The sequence below is a fragment of the Augochlora pura genome, chromosome 2 (assembly GCF_028453695.1).
Source record: "Augochlora pura isolate Apur16 chromosome 2, APUR_v2.2.1, whole genome shotgun sequence".
NCBI classification, from domain to species: Eukaryota; Metazoa; Arthropoda; class Insecta; order Hymenoptera; family Halictidae; genus Augochlora; species Augochlora pura.
The window spans coordinates 18,588,895-18,615,133 of record NC_135773.1 but is presented as its reverse complement, the minus strand read 5'-3'; the positions used below and the strand labels follow the sequence as shown (position 1 = coordinate 18,615,133).

At 40.5% G+C, this 26,239-nt stretch overlaps 1 protein-coding gene across 5 annotated transcripts in view; it reads left to right on the top strand.

Moving 5' to 3' along the window:
- LOC144477465 (zwei Ig domain protein zig-8) overlaps nt 1-26,239 on the top strand; it is a 126,955-nt gene that overhangs the window by 64,788 nt on the left and 35,928 nt on the right. For all 5 annotated transcript variants that reach the window (XM_078195208.1, XM_078195194.1, XM_078195201.1 and 2 more), the window contains exons 2-3: nt 1,414-1,580; nt 12,377-12,587. In XM_078195208.1, coding sequence (XP_078051334.1) covers nt 1,414-1,580; nt 12,377-12,587 — 378 coding nt within the window. The remainder of the gene's footprint in view (nt 1-1,413; nt 1,581-12,376; nt 12,588-26,239) is intronic.

Below are 26,239 nucleotides of genomic sequence, written 5' to 3'. Positions count from 1 at the left end.
TCTCTACGCTCTTCGCCTCTAGTCCTGCACTGCGGCAAATACGATCTCGTTCGCAACAGAGTCTCTGTAACGGGATACGTTTACGTTGCTGCGAGCTGCAACAGCCCCGCGCAACCTGCACGATGCACGATCCCGCGATAGCACGATTGCACGATGCACGACGCGTAGTGCACGTTGCGCGATGCAGGTGCACTTTCTCCCTCTGTATGCACCGCCACGCTTTCGTCATTCATTCGGGGTCCGATGAGGAGGTACCCGACGCACTTGATATTAAAAGAAGATTAGATCGAGCCGTGCTGTCGAACCCGATGGAGACCTCCGCTTTCAAAGCTTTGAACCTCGTCCTTATGCACTGTGATATCTAATTGCGTCCATTAACTGGAAAAATGTAATTGAAACAAGGTATTGAACCGACTGTTTCCTACTACATGCACTTCAAGCTAAATCGCTTTTACGCTGTCCGTATTGTGAACGCTCGACACTTTTACGGGAACTTTAGGTCTATCTCGAAATGTAATTGGTTCCTTGAAAATCCATTCTATTCCTTCTTCAGCACGCAGGTCGGTCTACCGTATATCGGAGGTGGACATTATGCGGATTGTTTGAAATAAATGTTTAGCTAATTTTCCTTTCGGACATTATTTGTCATAGATTATTGTATCTATTTACTCCAGTAATTTTTAATTCGAATAACTATTTATTTATTTATTCCAGTCATTCTTTATTCGAGTAATGCAGAAAAATAATGTGGAAGAAAGAAATCTATGAAACAACACTTTAGACTCCACCAGTTGTATTAACCCTTTGCATTCGAAGCCATTTTAACTGTAAATCTGAAGTAAAATATCTGGCTCATAGTGTTTCCATTCTATGTAACAAAGTGCACTTTCATGCATACGAAATTGATTCTTGTGACTCATGCCAATAGTTTCGCTATTTAACAGTTTTTTTAAAATCTAAACTTTGATTGCATAAAAATGATCTTGAGCCATTATAGAATAATTTTAGTGGTGCCTCAAAGTCATCACTCGAGTTCAAAGAGTTAAAATCGAATATTTCCAATACAATAGAATTTTACACTGGTAAATTTCTATTCAAACTTCATTCGTATAAAATGTTGTCCAACTCTGTCCTATATCAAAGGCTGGTAGCTAAAAAAGAGCGAGGATTAGGAGGTCCTCCTTTCGTATACTAGCAGAGAATTTCGCATTTGAGCCTACAAAAGCGATGTTCTTGAACTATACATAAACGCGAACGGGAAGAACAATGAGAATAGCGCACGAACCAGAGTGACTTTAAAAGTGATAGAATATTGGCAGATATGTTCACGACGACGTTAGGTTAGCCGGATAAAGAATTGATCCAGGTAGAGAAGCAAACCGATCGATTGTTCTCTCTCTCTCTTGTTTTCAGAAGAAGCTGTGCGCAGTAACCGGCTGTTCGAAGCGGATACCTCGGAAACACGGCAACCGTCGGACGGCGAACCGTACTTCGACACGACGATTTCGTCGAACGTGACGGGCCTCGTCGGAAAAACGGTGCAGCTCGTCTGCAAAGTGAAGAACCTGGGAAATAGAACCGTAAGTGCTTCTCGACTCTACTCCTTTCACAAGGCTCCGGACCTCTTGATTTATTCGAGACAATCGTTTCGTTCAACCCGGAACGGTGGAATGAAGGCTGGTCTAATCGTCTCGCCGAAAACTGCAGACGAGCTCGCGAATGAACGCGACGCGATCGAAAAAGTGCGCAGAGACCTTCTCCAAAGAGAAACAGCTTCGAATTGCGATAGCAGCGCACGTGTCTCGTGGATCACGAATATTTTCCAAACGAGGCGCTCCACGGTGTAGAATTAATTTGGAAATTCTACGTTCGCGCGGCCGGAAACGAAACGTTATGAGAACGGCGTGTTTACAGTAGTCTGTCGGATAGCCGAAGAAGCGAGAGAGGGAGAGAGAGTGCGGGAGAGAGAGAGCGAGAAAGAGAAAGGCCTCGAGAGAGCCGATCCCGTGTGGATTAAACGCGTTGAAAAGCAACTTCCGATTATTCCGGTTATGCAATTATCAACCGGGCTCCGGGGTACCGAGCAACCCCGTTGATTAACTTCGAGCATCGTTTCACGGTATTACAGCGAGTTTGCCCCGCAAAGTCGCGAAGTAGGTTGCTTTGCGTTCGATTACGTGCGCGGGATGTTAAACGATTCGTTTAATCGATTAATGGAATGCCATGCATAACCCGCGCCGACACTGCCGAATGAATTTTAATAAACGTGCCCACCACTGATAGAGAGAAATCGGAGTAGTCTACGCCCTTTTCGATCCTTCATAATCCTTCTGATTCCCGATTCATTCTGATTCTGAGAAAACCGAAGTCGACGAGACATTGGCTGAATTGATTCGTTTAAGGCGTTCGCTTCGAACGTCACGCGCGCGTCGTGATCACGATTTTGTATTTTACGTAGAGAACATCAAATGAATTTTGTGATTTTATTGAAAATTGTAACACATAGTATAACATTTAGAGAATTTATAGCCCCGCTTTGATGATATTTTCATCATATTTTGATAAGAGGATACAATGCTTTTGATACGATGTAATATAATACGGTGTTAATGTGCAATTGCAATCTTCATTTCATTGATCGAAAGAATTTCAATGTCAGAAAGAAAACTTTGGGTATTTACTTGTATAAATGTTAATATATTTTAATGTATTGAATACATTTAATATGTTTACATGTATTGAAAATATTTAATATATTTACATCTATTTACGGGCTTTTCGTTAACACCAAGTATGAGGAGTCTACAAATTATCCATAATGCTGCAAGATGCTTACAACACGGTGCAAATGACAAAGAAAACATACTACTCCTATTTTATTTCTTACTATTACTTATAAATAAAATTGAATGAATACAAAATATATTTTAAGCGATAATTAATTCTTCATAATTATAATTAAAAATTTTGTACAATTATTAAAACGATGTAAATATATTTACAGCCCGTAAACACATATTATTTTAGATAAATTCCTTTAAAAGAATATAATCAAATTACACATTGATGAAGTAGTGGAAACATTTCCAGACTGGAGATAATTAATTTATATTTTTGAATCGACTGATATGCTAACCTTTGATTTTCTCGAAACAGCAGCAAAATGAATTTGCACAGCTTACAAAATAAACGGTCCATATATAGAGGTCCCGGCGAATCGGCTAATGGAACGGGAGGATTTATGTTCACGTTATTTATGTCAATTATTTCCGCCTGTACCGTTTCAGTTCAGCGGATCGCCCGGGATAATGTCGCCAAAGGCCGGCTCCTCCGCGAAGTAAATATCAGTTTTAAATTTCGTTTCCAAGACCTTTCGCTCCCGGAGACATTACGAGCGAGACGGTGTCGATGTCGACGTCGACGCCGACGTCGCCGACGGAGAGTCGTATCCGAGGATAATGCACCGCGCGGAGCACGTTGCATTATGTTTCGCTCGACGCCTCCGCCGTCAGCTTATTACCGGCAGCACTTCGTCCTTTACACCATCGGATCGTAGAACTTTAATATCCGTCCTCTCTCCTTTTTTTACCCCCATCGCCCTCATTGTCCGTCGTTCGTGTCCCGTCGTCGCGCCATTATCCCGAACACCGTTGACCCGTGCGACGATCCAGCGCATTCAAATTCATGAACTTGTTCAGGGCTCCGTAAAATTTGAATCCACACGCTCTTATCGGAATCAGGGGAAAGCGCACATCAAACCGACACAACGAGGTACGAACGATGGTGAACGAGCGACGGGAGCTGCGATAAAAGATCGGATCGACAACGGTAGCGAAACGTGGAAACTCGATTGTTTTATAATGAAAGTGTTCACAGCGAAGCAACGAGCAAAGCTGCTCTTACCGGACGAACAACTAATAACTTTTATCGCTGGTGCGATCGGTGCTATTATAGTCATCTACACCGGTGGCGACATGGACGTACACCCCCGTCCATAAGTCGTCGGACGTTTACTTGTTTCGCGGAAAAGCAGGATTGGGGCATTGATGCAACTGCCTGGGTCATTGCTATTGTCAAATCTTGTTGCATATACGGTGAGAAGCAAAATTGAGGCAACACTTTTAAAATAGTATAACGTTTTTTAAGGCTGGTCTAAATGGTTTGAATTTTTCTGTAAATATTAGAGAGACTGTATAGTGACCAAAGTACTTTTTTTTAATTTTATCATTACTTGGGATGAACGAATGTAAAAGAACTGTCTTTTTCACTTTTTTATCTGAGTTTATCTTGGATATGATTCCATATTCAAACTAATAACAGTTAAAAACACTGCTCAGCATAAATATAGCAAAGACAAATTTTTGATAAATATTGGCCATCCTTGACTGACGATAACTCCGCAAACAATTCCCATAAAATGATGAAATTTCTTTCAAAGCCTGCAATCTCTACATTAAGACACTTCTTTTGGACGGTGCGTTTGATGCACCTTCACCATTCTAACCATTTATATGCCAGACTAGGTTTGTCATATAGACAATTTCCAAGTTCGACGAAATTCACGAACTTTGTACAAATTTTTTCGGAGATGCAGTTTCCCCTCGAACGATGTTCTACATTTTCCTTTAATTTCACAAAAGTGAAACGTAGCCACGATTTTTTCTCGCAAAGTTACAGCACTTCAAAATAACCCTTGCATTTTTGTCACGTACCACCTGCATTGGCATTACTGGTAACTTTGCGAAAAAAATCGCAGCCACGTTTTCTCTTTTCAAATTAAAGGGGAAGGATCAAACTGCATTCCATTGATAACGGCGTCCCTGAGGAAATTTTTTCAAAATCCCTATATTTTCTCGAACTTGGCAATTTTCATTATGACAAACATGGCCTCGTATGTAAAGATTTACAGTGGCGAAAGTGCGTCAAATTTGACCTACACTTTATAAATTTAACCTACATTTTAAGACAGTGTTGCTGGATTTGTCCTAAAGTATAGATTACAAGCTTCAACTTGAAATAAAAATCATTATTCTACGACGATTTCTCGCGAAGTTACCGTCAGTCAAAATTTGTCCCTGCTATAATTTTTTTCCAGCAGTATACATCAAAACTGAGAAATACAATTAACCCCTTGCACTATGATTCCTTTCACGCTGTGATAATTAGCATTTATTCGTTCTTAATACATTCTTTAATAGGACTAAACAATTCCTACTTTTTATATCGTCTTTATTTATTGTTGTCCCTGTACTTCGATAACAGAATAATTGAATTTGATTTCGATTCGAAATAAGTTAATAATATTCATATTTAGTTGATTATGTCTGAAATCTTTATCACGAGTCTGACTCGTTATTATAGTGCGAGGGGTTAATCCAGAAAGTTACATCAACGTTTCAATACTCATGTTGCTGTAAATAGGTAAGAGTCCAGTGACTTGTATAGGGGAGTGTACCCGAGGAACGCAACGGTTGAGCTTGTATTATTTACAGCGGATGAACGCTATCGCGTTACAATTAGAATTGCCGGCGTGTCATGGAGGAGCGCGTCGACGGTCGTAATTTCTATCGCGTTCTATTCTTTGTGGAGGGGTGTAGCGCGTTGACAGGGACGCGCGTTCGTTGACGCCTCGCGTGACTTAATACGGGCAGACGACTGTATGGGACTGTGTCCGACCACGCGGGACTGTACAGGACCCTGAATAGGACTGTTGTAGATCTCTATAGAACCGGTGTAGAACTGTACTGGGCTGCATGGAAACGGATCGACGTGCTCACGCATGTATCCGCTCGTGTACTCGCTCGTGTACCCGGTTGTTTACCGATTAGTTCACGCGGGCTGCGTATTTACAGCGGACTAGATGTTCTCGCGCACGCGTTAAGTTAAATTCTCTTGTTGTTTGGGAAATTTTCAAACGCGATCCTCTGCACGGATGACACGCCGCCCGGCGCCGCGCCGCTCTACCGTCCAATTAATTTCTCGTCTCCCATCTCCGCAATTACCGAGCTGCGCAAACGTTATTTTCAACGCAGGCGGTTTCTCTGTGCTCGCCGGCTTTGAACTTTTCGTTTCCGCGATCATGGGTTCGCGGCAAGCGTTAAGCGAGCGAAAGATATTCCATTGTCCTGTGGGGTAGCGCCAAAAAATGGACGATTTTAACTATGAACAGCTAATTCGGTTTGCACCCGCATTCAATTATAAGGAACGAAAGAACGTTCATTTTTGTACATGCGGAAATTTCATCGTTTCGTAGAGAAGACTATGAAAGTGTTGTTTTTTCGACTGCTTGTAAGTGATATTATTATTGTTGCTATCATTTATTAACTCTTTTAGCGCCGAAAAACGATACATCGTTGTTGGCAAAACTTGAGAATATGTTTCTCCCTTAATATTTTTATGAAATGACAGTTGTTTGTTGAAAATTAGGCTTGCGCTTTGTACAATGAAAATGCTATAAATATCCGTCACAGCAATAGACAAGCGAAGCGCGGTTATGGTTTTGTTGTTAGATTGATATCGATTAGATTGTGAAAATACAATTATTGTATATTTTATAAATTATGTTAAATTATATTTTTATATTCATCTCGATGTATTCCATTATTAATTAACAATATTATTGTTCTTATTTCTTCTTCCTGGTCGAATTCTTTAAGTATTAGATTTTACAAAATTATTATGATTCCTTCCCGGAAATTTGTTTGACCGTATCAATCATGTGTGATGTATTTCGTTCGGGTACATACGATTTTTTTGTCGTTGCTGAGAGGGTTAATTAAACTTGCAAAATACTCTTTAAATTACAAAGTGTGGTATATACTGTAGGGTTTTTTTCGGGGTATGAAAGGCAGAATGGTTGAATGTCATAAAATGGTAATGAATGGGACACATGGCGACAGAGTGTTTGGGCGACTTCGAGTGGCCTGAGTCGATTGCTTAGGTTCCTCGAAGTCCTGCTTGGCCGAAAAATAGAGTGTGGGTGAGCGAGAGGGAAATAAAGGAAAAAAGAGAGGGAATGAGTAAGAATGAGATAGCGAGTGAGGCAGAGCGAATGAGAATGAATGCAAGAGAGAGAGAGAGAGAGAATAGAAGGATAATTTAGAAAAAGGCGAGTAAGGATGGAGGAACGAGTGGAAAAGATCGTCTCAGTCGAAGGAGAACAGTCACGTAGAGAAGTTGTTGTTGTTGTTGTAGTTGTCGTTATCATTGCTGTTATTATTCTTATTGTAAGTCGTGGGAAGGTGCGAGTTATTAATAATAAGCTGTTATTGTTATTGCTAATCGAAGGTGCCCTTAGGTGTTGTTTTATTATTACCACAGAGTCTCGTGGGATTCACCCTGAAAATAATCCCTACAATACAGTTATTCGTTTCAAAAATATATGTAGTGTAAATTGCGTCTGAAGATTTAGGAGGCACTGAAAAATATTTGTGTTGTAAATGGTGACTGTGAAGGGTGCGGTGGTTTTCCTCTCTTAGGAGATGACGGTATCGGAGGGGCGGACAAGAAAATAGGGGAGAAGTACCATTAATGGAACACTACCATTGTCTCAAGCATTATAAATCTTTTGATAATAAATTTATGCTTATTCTGTAATAACATATATTAGACATACTAATCACATATTATTTGAAACCACCATCAGTTAATTCATAATTATGGCAAACAATTAATTTGTTTCATGCTTGAAAGTAACATTTTTTCTTTTATCTTGCAACATTGTTTGAAGTGCTGTTACTTAGACGAAGTTTTTGTTTATTGCATTCGATCAGATATTTTTCAAGAATGTTCACATATAACATCAAATATTTCTTTTTTGTCATAGTACTTAAACAAGTTAAGGTTACAAATGTTTATGAAGATAATATTGTTTGAAACAAGGCAACAAAGTGCAGACTTTGTTGAAACCGACCAAAATGCACTTGTTAAAGAGATTGAAAACAAAACAAATAAACATAGGTGAAACTCATTGGCACTACACATTTTTATAGTAAAATAACTGATCTTTCGAATGTATGAAACTGAAATTAGATAGCTGGTTTAGCTTTTTAATCTCGTCCTAAACAAAAGTATCCCATTCATGGTAGTTTTTCCCTGTAAATGTATGCTTGTTTGTATAGAATTTCGGGCAGAGTTGTGCGGAATTACAATTGAATTACTCAAGAAATTATAATTGTACTTTAATTTCAATTCACATCGTCCTTGAATTGAATTACAAAATAAGTTACATTATATTATAATTCAATTACATTCGTGATTAAAACAGTTAGTAATTAATTGAATCACAATGTAATTCAAATGCAATCTAATTGAATTATAATGTAATTCAAATACATTGCAACGGAATTCAAATACAATCTAATTGAATTACAACGTGATTCAAATATAATCTAATTCAAATGCAATAGAATTGAATTGCAACATAATTCAAACATGCTTTCATTCGAATACAATCTAATTGGATTGCAACGTAATTCACATACAATCTTATGCAAATGAAATCTAATTGAATTACAACGGGATTCAAACACAATCTAATTGATCAGGCCGCTTATAACTTTGTGGGTAAAAGTAATATCGATAATAATACGGCAGAGTACAGGAGACATTAAGTCGAGACACTTTGACATACGCGTATAATCATGATCCGTGAACGATAAGAGAGTGATATCGGATCGTCGGCAGTAAACACAGCTATTAAACGTACGGGTCTCGGGAGTTCCTTACCAGCGGTTACGAGATTTAAGTAGAAAAAGAGGAGCGCTGATTGGAGCGGGCGCGGCTCTGGTTTCGGTTCGGTTACGGGCAGCGCGTTACATTTTTAATCCCAAAACTCATCTCTATGCAAAGCATGTGCTCGCACGTACGGGCGAAACTCGTACGCGTGTACTCGGCTAATACGTTTCGTTGATACCTACCGTTCGCATTCGTGCGTGAAACGCGGAACGCGAAACTCGACGAGACGCGACGCACTGCGACGCGAGGGAACGCGGGCACCGCTGAAATTTCCTCGGCCCTGCTAGAAGCCTCGGGGCTCGGCGAAAATAGCGCTGTTGAGCTTGCTCGCCGGTAGACACCGTGTCACGCTGCCAGCTTTATTCCCGGGTAGAAACTACTTCTACTCTGTCGCAGTGTTTTGATAGCGATGACAAGTGGGAGAACGAGTACGCCGATGCTAGACGCGCGATTCTACGGTCCCCTTCGCCGCGCGATTCTACGTCATCTCCGCGACGCGAGAGTCGCCAACAACTTGTCTAGGATCTGGCCCTCTTCGCGCGCTCGAGAAGCTGCGAAAAGCGCAGAGCTGCTCTCTCGAGATTGTAGGAGCAACGACGTTTAGTTCTTGCCCGATATTTCCGGTGGCGGAAGAGCACCGGCAAAAAGCGTCATTAAATTCTTCGATCGAGACCGCCGGGCTTTATCGAACCTCGCGCGGTGTACACGGTCCGCGTATTGAATACATTCGGAAGAGCGCGCGCTGTTTTATTTTCGGGTTCTTTTTTTCTGGTCAAATCGCTGGAAACGAGAGAAAGAACGCGGCAATCGGCGTGGAATACAACGAGCGGGGCATTACACGAGATACAAGCGTGGCTGCGAGCCGTAATGTAACGAACGAGCCGTGGTCTCGATTGTCCGGGAATCGTATGCAGATCGCGTATCCTTGGCAGCGATGATTGCTTAGTCGCAGCTCGAAGCAGCGCGATCCGCGCAACGCGGCCGAACCGACCGGAGTAATCTGTTAAATTACACCCGGCAAAAACGATTCCAATTGCCTTTTAAGCTGCGAGACGGTCGTTACGGCACGATTCAGCCCGCGCTCGGGGGAAATGGCTCGGGTTGCGGCTGTTATGACGGGCGCGGGATCATCGATTAGATCCTGTTCTAATTAACGGCCTCGAGAAGTTGCCGGTCCGGTATCCGCCGAACCCGCCTTATGCCGTCCCGCACGCTTCTCGTTGGAACTTTGCCAATTCGCTTATCCGACGCCCGAATAGATATCATCTCGAGATTCGCTCTATAGTCGCAATCAACCACTTATCACCAGCGCCGCGTACAATTACGAATTCTCTCCTATGCGCCCGTTGTCTCGTCTCGTCTCGTCTCGTTTCGTCGCTCGATTGTCCCGGCTCGCCGGAAAGAGACAAACGAACCGGTTATACGCTTCGCGACAATACTGTGACGCATTATCGCGGTCGAGAGATATCAACGCGTCAAAATCTATGGGATATCGTGTATAACACATGACGTACTGAACATAGAACCGTACATGCTACAAAATGGGTAAAGCATGATTTTGGTGGAACTTTTCAAGTTAAACATAAAATTTCAGTATTACAGAATGTTTATATTATGCTTTCTGTATATTTTCCTTGTTCTGCAACGTTCCAGCTTCAATGTAAAAGAATTTGTCATTGCAATTCATTTCTAATTGCTTCTCTGATATTTCTTTTAAAGAAAATTTAGAAATAAGATAGAAGCAGAGGAAAAATAGAAAATATTTAGGGAAAGGATGACTATCGTCGGTATGACTGTCGCAAAAATGAACATGGATGTATAACTATGTGTCATACCAGGCTAGCATCCAACACCTTTTCTGATATTAAATATTTTGTTAAAGTAACTGTGGTTGATCCTTCGTTGTCGAAAATCCCTGCAATAGTTTCGCGATTTTTTCGTATCCAGGATCAAATGTCGTAGCAACAGCGTTGATTTATTCTCGTACGTATCCTTCCGACGCAAGTTGTCGGCGGCAGCGCACCGACCGGCAATAGTTCCCGCCGTAAAAAAAGGCGTAGGTTGTCGAGAGAAATGCACTCCTCGTCGTGGAAAAATGCGGACACGTGTTCCCCGAGAATATTTTCGCAAGTATACACACGTGGAACGGGAGCGGGATGTTTACGATAGCGCGGTTAGCGGATAGCGCGACAAACACACCAACAGCCGATGTGTGCGGAATCGTCGAGTGTCTAATCATTTTTGTGTTTTAGGGGGTCGATTAATCCCCGGAGTGCGGTCTGACCTAGCTTTTTCGCGCCGCGCCGCGCCGGCTCGGCTGCCGGGGGTTGGCCATCGGGTTGGGTACGGTTCGGTTCGGTTTGGTTGGGTTCGGCCGGGTCGGGTCGGGTTAGTCCGGGGCAACCCTTAAAAATGGACACAGCGGATAGGGACACGGTCACGCCCGCAGTTTACTCGTTTATGTTCGGAACTGTATCCGACCGTTATCTACCCCTCTTAAAAATAGTCGAGCGCTGGTATCGACCCGTTTAAAAACAGCCCGCTCGACGATTAGGCCGGTCGATCAAACTCCCGTTGACCTCCGAGACCATTTTTCAATTATACTCGCCCTCGTGCTGCCCGAGTTTTACCTCCTCTGCCATACGCTTACCGAACCTCTCGCAATTACGGATTCGAATGTATATACGGATTTACGAACCATATTATTCGATGTTTCTTTCTTTATTCTCGCAGAAAATCGATAACGAGGTTGCAGTGAAGTCAAACCAAGTGCCAATTACTTAACGATACACAATGTGCGTCACTAAATATTGTCGTCCACATTGACGTCATTATCGTCACGCGTAGCGGAAAATGTTTCGGGTGAAATTAAATGGTTTCGAGAGTGGCACGTTTTGATGAGTTTTCTTTTAGGTGAACGCGTGGAAAACATATGAAGATCGTTAACGCTTTTTAAAATGGAATCATATATTTTTTATTGCAACGGTTGATGCTTCTTGATGTTCTTTACGAAAAATTATTAGCCTGTTTATGTTAGAAAGTCATTAGTTTAGAAGACATATAAATTTTAATATTGCTGCCACAAGTAACATCGATGCGGAAAGTAGTATGCAATGTAAATAGTTCTCTCATTCAATTTATGATATTGTCGGGAATGTTATAATTTTCTAAAACCGTTAAAATAAACATAACTGTTAAACTGACGATTTTTTAAAGTAAATAGTTAAATACTTTTTTGTGAAGAATATCAAGATACCATCCTCTCTATTCACTATATAATTTCTTTATATTTTACTTTTATACTATAATATCATTTTTGTTCTCTTTTTTATACACTATACTATTTATAGGGTTACTCCGAACAATAAACTTCATGTAACTCAAAAGGGCCTTACTAGCCCGCTAGTAAATAATAATAATAATAATAATATTATAACAACAGATACACGTTCAAGAGATGAGACGGGAAACAAATGTATAACAAAGGAGATTAATTAAAGGGCGTGTTAGTGACGTGCTGCTCTCCAGTGACCTGACGTTTCGCGTGGATAAGCCATACATACGTCGGATACGTATTTCGTAAATTTGTATGCACGACTTTCAGGTTTATATAATGCTTTTCCGTCCCTCTGGCTCGCAGGTTGCCTGGGTGAGACACAGAGACATACATCTGCTGACCGCTGGAGTGTTCACGTACACGAGCGATCAGCGATTCACTGCGGTCCACGTGCCGCACATGGAGGATTGGATCCTCAGGATAAACTTCGCTCAGAAGAAGGACACCGGGACTTACGAGTGCCAACTGTCAAACACTCCGCCCATTAGCCGCTATTTTCATCTCACCGTTGTTGGTAAGTGCATCGTACGTCGAAATACGTGGAACAAAATTCCGAAGACTCTATTTTGCGAACAAATACGAAACGATCGGATTTTGGTACTGTAAGCGTCGATTTGGAAGACGTGATCGTTTAGACTGGAAACGAGCTATATTATAAAGCTAATCGAGAGTATACATCTTAAAGAAACGAAAAAGGAAAAATATAATAAAAGCAAAAAATTATCTGATTAATTATTAACTATTATGATTAACATTGAATTGTGTTTATTTATTTGTTTACTGAATATTTATTGAATATATACGAGAAGCTACTCATTAATTATAAAATTACGAAAGTAAAAAATAATTTAGTATGACTTGATGCAGAGTTAAAGAGCATACAAGATCAATCATTACGATTACTAAATATTCAAGAAATCATGATTAATGAATAACTTTAGTAATTGTATGTGCTTGGATGGGAGTTTCGGTATGTCGATTCTCAACATCCGTCACTTCGGGAACGGTTAAAAACGGCGCCCGATGATTAATGTGTGATACATATATTTTAAAACGTAATAACTATATAATGAAGAGTCGCGTGGATATGATGTTATTGCCGGTGGTACAAAAAGTCGTGTTGGTCGACGCGTTGTCGAAGTATAGTGTTCCGTCGTACTTTGTAATTGGTAATGATCTTCGCTCGCTCCCTTTCGGGCCTTTTATTTGTTAACTGGTAGGAAGCTGGAAGGAGAGGTGGCAGAGGAAGTGGAAGGTGAAAATGGAATAACAAGGGAGCATGAAAAATCTGGACACGGGAAATGGTTGAGCCATGCTGCCTGAAGGTTTACGGATTTAATTGCTTTATGAGCTCAGATGTACTTCTCGATAGAACGGTCGAGGAACCGAGCCCGGACCCATAAAATGGTTGGGCTATGTTGTGTCCAAACAGTAATCAAAGCAGATAGAATATACACAAATAGAATATACATACACAAATTAAAATTAACGATTAATAATCAGAAAACGATTGCCAGTTTTGCACAGAAAATTGTGTTTATAAAATCCGCATATATTTCACGTCTCAATGGAAAACTCGATTTATTTGGGAAAAGATAAATTAATCATTCGACCGAGATTACAGAACACAGATTACCAAATCTAATAATACATAACTACTGATTTATTCCTAGCAACGATTAATTGGTTAATGATCGTCACGATTACTTTTCCTAATCAATTACAGAAGTAATCGCAAGGTAATCGATTATTGCTTTGCCCTGTATCGACCGCAGGGTTAACGAACTGTAAAAATCGAGGCTGGCCAATGAGTTGGCCGTAGGGTGTGGTTAAGGACCGCGACACGGACTGTCGAGTGCGAAATAATTGCGCGAACGTCGCGCGAGTTATCGTAATAGACTTTAGAACCGAACAGATATCGCGGCAGCGAGGCACGTATCGGCGGTTGGATCGTACACGCGACGGCGGGTGCATGAAAGGGAACCGCGTTATTATTCCAACGACGTAATTATACGAACAAGCGAGGACGCGTATCGAGCGACACAGAGAATACGTCGGGCTGCGAGGGTACACCGCGCGCGTGCGGCGCACGTCGGAGACGGCGACCGAGGCATCTTCCGGAGACGTAAACACGACGACGACGACAATGAGCGGAAGCGGCGTCGAACGTGTACACGGCGGAGACTATCCCGACAGAACGATCTATTAATTTCGAGGAAGCTCGGCAACGGAAGATCGCGACGCAGTTACTCCGTCATAATCGTCGTGCCGGCGAATTTTACGAGACGGTGCCGCTGCTGCCTTTTCACGAGCACGGATTAGCTTCCATGACGCGTGTCGGCGTAACGCGAGCTCGATCAAGCGAAAAATGTGTCTCGTTAAGGGCAACGAGAAACGAGCGTGTTTGCTTTAATGATCGCGAAAATTAACGCGGCCATGTAACGCTTGAACCAGTTCGTCTACCGTCGGGCTGCTTGAACCGTTTCATGGGCTGCTCGGTACTAGGTAACGAGCGAGTCAAACTCTTTCGCGTTTCCTTGAACAAATTGATTTGTCGTCGGCTTCCTTCAAGGAAATCTGCAGGAGAACTTGTTCGTATTTAATCTTTCTTCGTTTGTGACGTTAATTTCACCCTACCTCCAACTTTCGGAGCGTATTACTCTGCTACGTTTAGGACAATTGATCTTAGACCTTATGGCTTTATTTTTCACTGTAGATTAACGGTATTCGTTAATATGACGGATCACTAATCTTTTAATTTACGATTATTCAGACTGTAGAGGTACAACTAATTTATTCGATACAGGCGTTACTTGCAGCAGGTATTATAATAACCGCATAACAATACGCTACCTTAATGTTTTTAGTGTTCTGTAGATCTAGTGTTAACATGAACGATATTTTTCTATTATTATCTACTTGTTTCAGTTAACACTGCATAAATATATTTTATTCATTTCTTTAACGTCGCTTGTGGTTAATAGCAGCTGGCGATCATTTATGAAATCACAATTGCACGTAGATGTAATATGTAAAATGTAAATGTATTAAACATTGTGGTTTCAACGTTGATATCAACATTGTCGTCTAGGTTTCACTAGTTACAATATTATTTTACTGCGTAAACATATTGTTCTCTATCCTCTATAAAATATTTAGTAAAAGAGTTCTTTACCTCTCGTTACATTGACGTGTTACGATTGCGTCAATCCGACACACGAACGCATTGCGTTGAAAAAACCAGGTGCCCAACGAGAGTTAAACTGTAACCATTGTTCTATCTCATGAAAAAAATGTTCTTCTGGTTAAATAAACCGACAGCGCGAGCTTGGAAGTTATACGAAGCCATCGAATAACTGGGTCAAGAAGGACTCGAGCACTATTTTTCGAGGGTCGGGATAAACTTAAGGGCACGCGAGTCTTTGAAGTGGCAATGAACGGCAGATTGCACCGTTGAAAATAAACGCGGCGGAGCCTCCGCGGAATTCTCGAAATCAACAAGTGAGAATCAGAAGGAACGGTTCGATAGGGAGAAAAAATTGGAAGCATCCGAACGGAAACGAAGCTCGCGTATGGAGCACGTTAAACGGCTCCCTGTAAGTAGCTTTGGCCCGGCGCTTCTTGTTCCTCGCAGTGAATTTGAGCGCGAACCAGTTAAAAGACCGAGCCGGCAGAAGTCGAAACTAAACGAAGAAATCGAGGAAAAAGGATTCGGGTGCGCCAGATATCGGCGGGAGGCAGTCGGGGATATCGAAGCGGACGGGCCGATGGATTCCGACGATTCCTCTTCGCCCGTTTCTTTTCGGGAGGAATAGCTTCATTAGCTCCGCCGATAATTGGCTCCGTTCGTGACTCGCCTCGGCAAAACACTGCCCGATGTGTAACGTCCTTATATACCGCGAAGACCGATTCCTAGCCCTTACCACGTCGCGCGTCGAATCGACTTACTTGAAAAACACAGCACAGCCGCAATTCTGGGATACAGCCTCCGACAAAAGTGTTGTCTAAAATTTCTCAAGACAAACTCATTTCCGTGCGAAATTGTTGCATGATCTGGGAGCTATTAGTGTCTTTATTGCTTCTATCAATTGCCTACGAAACTATCGTAGTAAAAAGTTATGTACAATACATGGCAAAAAGTACCCACTGAAGCACATAACACTACCTCGATTTTTTAATACCGGAATAAACGACGTGGATATTTTTTAAACGTTGGAGGGACTAGTTCTTTTTCAATTCTGCTGTTATTTGAAATAAGAAAGGAATAAAATATTATCTCTTCTTAATCTAAATCTACAACGAAAATAAATTCAGATGAAAAAATTAGAAAACAGAAGTATTTTACTTTTTCTACGCTAAGTAATAACATAATTAAGTAAAAGTACTTTTATCATTGTCCCCTATAACATTTAGCATAAATTCAAGTCTTAAGAAAGTTTTAAAAGTACTAAAATTTTAGTACTTTTTAATTTACTAAAAGTTTAAAAAGTACTATAACTAATATTTTATGGTAGGAATAATAATAATTGATCCACTCCCATACCGCGTGGTTAAAATGTCTAATTTATTCCCGAAGAATCTCGTCAAAGTTCGGCTCGCGAAACACCATCGTATTCCACGGCATTTGTCACGCCACGGCGCGCCACGCGGAATTGATTTCCTCGTAGGACCAAGTGCTACGGTTTTATCGGAATTGTCAATTTGGATTGTAATTGTGTTTAGGGCGTAATTCGTTTAAGAAAACGATATTACGGTACGAGGGAACAGCGCCGGCTACGTTTATGGCAAATAATTCGCCGCTGTTGTTTGAACAAGCGACGACTTTAGATACGGCGATTGCGATGCGTGCGATAAAACTGACATGGAGACGGCCCATGAAGAAGTTGTAAAAGCGAACGGCGATCGTCCCACGGCAATCTTAGATCCTTTCCGGCGAGTTTTCAAGCATCCAGGGAAACACACCTAATAATGGAACAGGGAATGGGATCGAACATTCCCCCGGGAACACTTTGAATTCCCTGTTAAAGTCATCGCTTGTTCTCGTTGATTCGCCTGGCAACGACACCTACAAAATGATTTCGATCGTTTCTAAAATTAAGATAGGTTATACAGGCAACAATCGATCGTTGTCATTTTCCAGATAAAGCTCTGAATGTATCCGCTTTGATAGTGATTTTTAAGTTGATTTGAATGATGCGCGACTGAAACCGAATTCTCTTCGAAATCATCTACGCAAACTGTATTAAACATTTATTACCTATTTTTTTTACTATGTTCACCTATTAATATAATAAAAGAGGTAGTTCACCTAAGAACACATCTCAATTTATATACAACACTTTTCTTTTGCTATACGTTTTTAACCCGAAGGTAAAATAATTGCGACACATTCTCTACCTATTAAGATTGGGCAATGTCTTATCCAAATGGCGAATTAAAGAGAAATACTAATGACAACAATGTTATTCTATACTGTTAAATAAGAATATAATCGACTATCGGTATAAATTTTTCAAACGGATCCTTTTTTAAGAAGAAAAAATTTGTTTATTATCAAGAAGATTGGCAATATGATCAGCTAATAATTCGAATCAGTGCGAGAACAGCTATCAAAAAGCATATATGAAAGATAACTGACCGTTGGTTTTCGTCCTCTCTTAATGGCGCATCCTGAGACGTGACCCGGAGCAACCGGAAGACACGAAACTTATTTTTTTAACTCGGTGTATTGCACGCTTGGAGGAGCAACTGTTTACACAAGAAAACTGGCATTCCGGCTGCGATAATGCTGAATGAATAAATAAATAGAAATAACGAAACGCTGCTCGGGGCGGAATAAAGGGGGGAAAGGGGAAAAAGGAAAAAAGCAGCAACGAACACGGCCCGGTTTGACAGTCGTGGAATTAACTTTCTTCCTGTCACAGAGCTCCGGGGTTAAAATGTTTAAATACCGGGGTTTTTTGGTCGCGTTAGCGGAAACGAAGTTCGTTTTATGGAATTAAAAGCGGGGCGGAGGAGCGCGGAAAAAGTCGAGGCAAATGTCGTCTTGACTCAATTCCGCAAATTCAATTTCGCGGCGAAGTAGACCGAGCCGCGCCGCGCCGCGCCGCGGCTAGAAATCGGACGCGGAAACTACGGCAAAAAATACTTTCGATGTTTTACCTTGTCCTGGCCCTTTCAGCCGACCCGGCGGAACGTCGCCGAGAGCATTCGCAACGATTACGAATAAAGCGCGCAAATTTTTCACCAGATTTCCTCTCTGAAGCGACGCGAAACAGTTCATTCGATTTTATACAATTTACTTTTATTTACATGAATAGAAATTGTGCGAATACAAACGACTTTTACAGAGTTTCGAAACTTGTTCCTCGCGGTTCCCCGTCTGAAGCCCTGCATTCACCCTGTTATTGAGCGGCCTGCGAGAGCCATGTACTTGTTCAACGCTATTTATTAAGTCTTGGACAACGGTGTGGAGTTCAGAGACTCTTTCTTAACCTGACCAAATGCTTCGCCATTCACTTTTCTAATCCAAATAATATTGCTTTACATGGATATTGTTAAATATTGTTGCTTTAATAATAAAACTGATCTGTTCAAAGTTGAAATACTATATTAATACCTGTACTTAATGCATAATTACTAACTCAATGTTCTGAAAACATAGTTAACTATGGGGTTCATTCAATATTATAGTATTGATGTACATATAATTGCTACCAAAGCTATCCGCTAATGGTTGGTACAAATGCTGAATAATAGACCAAGTTAATTAAACACGACAGATGATTAAGATGAACATGATCTATGCATGTTCACGTTAAATAATATATTGCAATAATATATACTGCATACGTTTTGTCACAAATATACAAAGCAAATGCAATATGCAAAATATACAATAATCATCATCTGTTCGTGACATTTTCTATCTAAGTCCCATTGGACCATATTTTCTAAAAAAATATGCGTTCGCATAAACACGCAATTTAGTAATAGCAATTCAATGATCGGTGCTTTCCTTGAAACTACACTTGACCTACAACCGGTTGTATAGATGAATTAAACGTCTTATTGCTCGGCGAAACAAGCAATAAAAAATTCGACCACCACTGGAAAAAGGTTAAAGGTTAAATTGGACTCGCTCGGTATCGATCGAGACGCCACGTTCACGGAAAGAATGGAAATCAAACGGTGAACTTTTCTCTGTCACACACCGTCCATTTTTTCGACGCGAGTCTATTATTTGATTTAGCGGCTCAAGCTCGTCTATCGGTTTGACAGTGTACGCTAGGGATTCGTGCGATCCCGACCAAAGGAGCCGGCGATCCAGCTTAGCGAACTAATTTCTCTGACGGACAATAAATCACTGAAGATCGGACCTGTCCCTCTCCGACTCAACCAATGCGACGTTCCCGGTCCGAAATCATTTCGGGAGAATCTTAGCTTTCGCAATTCCTTACGAATCAAAGTCAACTGGTCTCGGAACGATCGATTAACGACTTTGTGTTTGGAAACCAATTTTTGGGAAACGTAGTTAGCTGGTTAGAATTTGTGATTATTTGTCCAGCATTTGTACGCGAAACTGATCTGTTCTGATAAGACGAGGCGAATGATTTCAATTGGCTGCAAGCTCTGTCGATTCATCGATACTATCGTCGATCACGAATTAACGTTCAATTAGCTGATCCATTGAAATTTAACGCATCCGAGAGAGCACATGCTCCTCGATGTTCCTGAATTATTTCTGTAGACGTCACGTGTAACCGAACTGTTTCGCGCATGGGACTCGAACAAAGAAAACGCACGTGTTCCATCCGAATGGTATTCTCACGAAAACAGGAGATCCATTTCTTCGGAGAAATTATTCATTACGTCTTACCGGTGACAAATGCATCGATGAGATTAAACTCTTGAGGCATGAATTTCTATAGGAGAGAACAATCTCTTTAATTTTTCTTTTTTATTTATCGTCTATTTCATTTCATTTGATGAGGTTTTTTCGGTATTGCTGAGGGATTCTGTAGTGAATAGTTTTTCAACTGATTCTCATTTTCTTTATAATTAGAATAATCGTAATTTTATGAAAACTAAACGTACACATATGTGGTAGTATCCTTAAAGAGATTAATAAGGTAAAGGTGATCCATTCTTGTTTCAACACATTGTATGCTGATTATTTCTGATAATTTCACCGGGATAGTTTTACGAAGTCGTTCCAATAATTAATATGCCACGGACTTTTGTTTCATTTTATTCGAAGCCTCATCATGGACTATCTCTGTAATATCTTCTCATGAGAACTTATTTTTTTCATGAAGCACTGAGTTATGTTCATTAAACAGCTGTATATTTTTCATAAGACGATATACGAAGGATGTATATTATCATGATCGTAAATAATGATTTTCGATTAAAAATACTTCTGTTAAAAGCAGATACACGTTTAAAAACTAAAATAGATTTTATTAGAAAAATTGTAAAACAGGTTTAAATTATTATGAAAAATGCGGAGGAGAAATACTGCTAAAGAAAAGACTAAAACTATGCGAATTCTCAGATTTGGAAAATGAGCTTTCAATGTAGGACTCAGTTCAGATTTTCAGAAAATTTACATTCTTTTCTATCACATGTTGGGCATAGAAAATTTGTTACTTCAACACAAATTAAATGCAATATACAATAGTATTTATACAAATAATTATGCACTTACGTTTTTTGTACTCCTCAAAAAACTGTTCGCAACGTAGGATAGATGTCTCAATTATCGTGCCTTTGAGTAAACATCTGCTTTACCGAAACTCTCACTAAAATTAGAAATTTCATTTAATGAACTCAAATTATATTTCGATGTTTCAAACGTTTTCCATCTCAAACATAATTTTTACATGATAAATAAAAATTAGTAATTTAATAACATCATGCGACTTGAATCCCACAGAACTGCTATACCATCAATGGAAAAATATTGATTACATTTTGACATATGAAAAATGTAATACCCCTCCACGAATCTTACATGCTAATAAGTAAAAGTAATAAAAGAATATGTCATCAATTTATATACAACACTTTAATTTCAATACAATATTTTAGTTGATAATTACATATAACACATTATGATTCTTCACGACGCTAGACAGATCCAAATGCCACGAAGCAGAGCAAACAATGAAAAATTGAGAACATACACGCGGCAAAGAAGCGTCGATGCAACGTTCGGGACAACTGTAAGGAAAATAGGCTCATTAGGAGAGGTATCTTATTAGATGGGGACCTTGTATCAGACAACTTTATCCTAGCGATCGAATCTCTGTACGATCGTGTAGTTCTTTACGCTCAGATTATCTGGAACGAAAACGTTTTCCTCGTTTCTCCGGAAGGGCTTTGTTCCGCGCAAGATCATTAGGAGAAATTAGGTAATCGCCGGTAAAATTGTATCATCCGCAAACAGGGTCGGAAAGTACAGGCTTAGTTCTCTGGTAACGTTTTGACGCAGTCCGGTTTCGAGCTGCAGCTGAACCAAAATAGATTATCAACAGAACGATAATTGCAGAGATAAACTTTACTTTAAGCTGGAAACGCGGGGCTGTGTTTCGCCGCAAATATGTTGGAGTCTGCGCTTCCGCTTTCATAATTTATATAGCCGCGTTACGCCGGATAAGAGGAACGAAATAATTATTCTGAAACGAAACAGCCCCGGCCCGTGTTTGAGTCGTTAATGCCCCGGGGCGACCAGTTTGCGGCCACTCATTCAGGAAATTCGGCGATACCCGGTATTCCAGGTGAATGCGCCCTGGGAAAAGTCTTCGTCACGGGATCCGGACGAATTTAGATCTCAATTATACCGAATAGAAATTCCGGTCGATACGTCGCCGTTGCGCCGCCCGGTCCCAGGTAAACTCGGAACGGCTCCGAATGGCCGCAATTATTTTCGTTATCGCGAACAGGATCGCGTTTACCCCGACAGTTTTATTTGCTTTCCGATCCATTGAACGGGACCTCTGCTTAGTCGGTGTGAACGCCGATTGCCGATGACATTTGTTTCTCTAATAATCTTCCTAGTTACAGTTCGAACGAGAATTTATTGCTTCGTATCGAAGGTGTCGCTCCTGTTCCGATGAACGATGATAAAGGAGAATCCCGTCGATGCAAATCAATGGAGTTACTTCTTACCAATCTATGGTCTTGGCGAGTGTAGGGAATTTGTTGTTAGATTTGAGAGGATAAAAACAGTCGGTCCATAAGTAAAAGACACGGATCGCGCATTATAGTACTGCCTACTGTATAAGATGCCATAGAAAAAATGATTATTAAATTTAAAAACTCTAATTCCATTTATCATAATAATATTGTAGTTTAATCATCAAGTTATTCAGAGTAATTAATTTCCTTTTAAATCTAACGATAATATATTTATCCCGTAAGACCCAGGTATACGTCATGGTGCGTTAATCAAATGTTAAAGTAATTGCTATTCTCATTATATTCCTATTTAATCCAATGATCAAATAGGAAACGAAAAAATTGAGCGCCACTTTTGTGTATGGAACTTTAAAATTTCATTCGATAAACAAATTCCAGTGTCTTGCCACGATGGGACCCGCAAGTTCTCGTAATCGCGGGATCGTGCGAAACGTACGTAACAATTACGAAGACCTCGATGGTTAGTTTCGAGTGGTTAAAGGCCTCGTACCATTATCGAGGAGTGTCTCGATCTTTACGGGGCTTAAAGGCGAGCGTAACGAGAATAGCTGGGGAGAGCGAGGAGAATAGCCGCTCCCGAATTTGATTTAATAACGTTACGTTTAACCTGGGAACCCTGAACATTCCCAGCGCGACGACGTGCTACGCTGTTTCGTCCGTTCTCGACTCCGCACCCGCGTAATATTTTAACAATCCAGCGGGACGTAGTAATTCCATCAGGGAAGTATTCATTTGCAATGGTTTTAATGGCTTCTTCAATCATGAAAATTATAATATTCGGATGAACGTTGGTATTAATGCGCAAGGAAAATAAAATCTTCTTTCATACAGGATGGTTCACGCAATGTGTGCACCTCTTGCAAATTACAAAATATGCATTGAGCGACAAATTTTTCAATGCAAAAGTAGCGTGATTCATTTCATTGATATAATTGCGGAGATTCGAAGGTCAACATTTATTTCTCAAATGGAATACTATATTTCTTATATAAAAATATGGAAAAATATCGAATTTTAAGGAAAAATGTATCGACCTTAATTAGCCCTAAACCCAATAGTTAACGAGTAATTTTGCATTATTTATTGAACATTTTCTTCACATAATATGAACCTCGTCACGAATTTCTACAAGTCAGTGAATTGATTTTTGCGATTATGTGCCCTTCGTACCGTTTGTCCTACGACATATCCTGACTGTAATTATCATTACTTTACATTGAAGTTTAAACTTAATCCTCTTCAAATTCTTCGCTTAATTTCTTATGCAGGTTTAATGTAATTAAAAACTGCATTTCTTTTTCGCTATTTCTAGACCGTTTTCATTTGATCTAAACTCGAACATTCATTAGACGTCGCATTATTCTTAAATGAGAGAATCAGGTCATACTATACAGCAATAATAAGTAGATTGCGGATCTTAATGCAGTAATTAAAATATTCTATCTCAGCCGTGTGACACGGAAATGAAGTAAAAATATATCTATTCTTTTAATATCATTAGTAAGCTGAATTGAGGCGAGCAATGTTCTTAAAATTATCCGACGTCTTTACACTTTGATATTTCACGTAGCCACTCTTATCCTAGATGCACAAAATCCCCAGTCTAATAATAACAGTTTAAATGGAATTTTTAAACTCCTACAGTTAATCTGCGATTTTTAACCTCTTGCCGTTCCATTTTCTTTACAACTGCTACGATTAGAATGTTGTCGATCGCACTAATTTCTTAGAAGAAAACGAAATCTTTTATTTATCATGTGCTTACATCTATTCGAATGTTTAAATAACGGTGAGAAGAGAATACAATTTGATTCCTACTTAAAGGAACGGATGAACATTCATCCCTAACAACTTAGTAATAGAAATCTCCGTCAGGAGTCTGACTCGTTAAAGTTCGGCAAGGGGTTAAGGTACGTTCACCAAAGGGTTTTCCCTCCCCGGAAATGAATAATAATAATAAGAATAATATATGTAGAAGAGAAAATAGGGATCTCGATCGGGTGGATGAAACGACCTTTAGTCGTTTCTCTTGAATAATGCATACCACACTGGTTCTATTGTATATAAAAACGGACGATACTTGGCGAAACTGTTGAAATATCCTATAATTCCGCGAGCGAGAGCAAATAGAGGGTACGGAGCGTTTCGAAGAGCGGAGGGGACTGCGGGGAGAGTAATACAGGGAAAGAAGGTTCATTGAGGAGATCTTTCGGAAGCATTGAAGCCGGCGGTGGGTATTGTACGATCGTCGGACAATCGCGCATATAATTTGAATTTCAATCAATTTCCGGTAGGCAGGGGCGTAGCAGGAGCGGGTCTGGGGTGATTCAAGAGGTTCAAAGTATTCTTAACCGGCGCGGCGCGGCGCGCGCCGGAGCAATATTCGTAATAAACTTATGTTCCAGATGGCAAGGTAGTCGGGCTTTGTGCGTTTCCATTTGCATGGGAACGCGGCGCGGCTTCACAGCACTCGAGAAAACCGCACTGCGACTATCGCCGCGCGGAAGGCAGAAGGAGAGAGCCACGAAAACGCGGAGAGCGATTAATTCGAGGGAGAATTGTTTCGCGTCCGACTTGCGGGAGGGGGTTCACCTGCCTCGTTCTCCCTCTCCTCCCCCCTCTTCGCCTTTTCTCGCTTCGTCTTTACTCGCTTCGACTTTACTCGCTTTCGCCTCGCTCCGCGTCGCCTCGTCCCGAAGAATCTTGTTTCTCGATAAAATCACGACCTGGCACGCCGTACCTGCGCCCAGCGCAATTTATTGCTAATACGCGCCACGAAGCCGTCATCGTGACGGATTAACGAGGCGCCGTTGAAAATGCAAAAAGCTTTAATTTCAATGACTATAGGGCCGCGTGCCTGGCCCGGCCTCCGCTCTATAATTACAGGGTACATAGTAGGGGAGACCGGATCATCGTGATAACAATACTCGAACCTCGCCGTAACAACGTGCTATTGTAATTACCCCTTCTGCCGCCGGGTGCAACGTGCTATTTTCGTGAAAATACGAGGACGCACGCTCGCCCGACCGTGTACCAGCTCCACACGCTCCCCTTCGTCTTTTTTCCTAAGGTTGACCCCCAGGGAAACTAGCATTAGGCGAGCGACGACGCCGGTGTGTTTCGCCTCGATGTAACCTCGCCATTTTGCCGGCTTGCAAATTTATTTCGTCCGACGTGCCCGTTCACGGTATTTGCACGGTCAGCTTGTTTTGTAAACGACGCTCTCGCGCAGATATTTTGTGCGATTCGTCCCGATTTATTGGACAGAGCCTAGTTATGGAAAGAGATGATCGGAAATTAAAACGAGTACTGTTGGTTATATATTTAGGTCGTAATGTTATTATTAATTTTTAGTTTAATGTTAAATGTAATGGTACGTTGTGAATGCGGGCTAAATGACAGCAACTTCATTTTCGTAGCCGCAGAGGCTAAAAACACTTTTGAAACGGTATAACTCTCTTGAAACTGTACAGTGACTGAAATAAATTTGTTTAATATTACTGTTACTTGGAATAAGAAAAATTGCCTGAGCTTATAGTGAAAATTTTAAAAATGCATATGGTACTTTTCGATAACTTATGTGCGTATTAAAAATTTACAGAATCAGAAAAAAGTAAAAAAACTAGTCTTTTCTAATTTGTATTCCAAGTAATAGTAAAATTAAAAATAAATATTTCAATTATGGTACAGTGAAGCCTTTAATATTTACAGAAAAATTCACGTCATTCAGACCAGTCTTAAGAAAGTTTGTTTTAATATTTAATTTAATATACTCCACACTGTATTTACATATACGTATATGTTGTATAGTTTGATGCATATGCTCTCTTTTAAGTCACTACTTCCTTTATCTTCTTTTATATTGCATCATGCATTATAATACATAAATATATGTAAAAGGACATCTTGAAGGATACTGTAACAAACATGTACGGATTGCAACTCGCACCTTATGTATCTTAT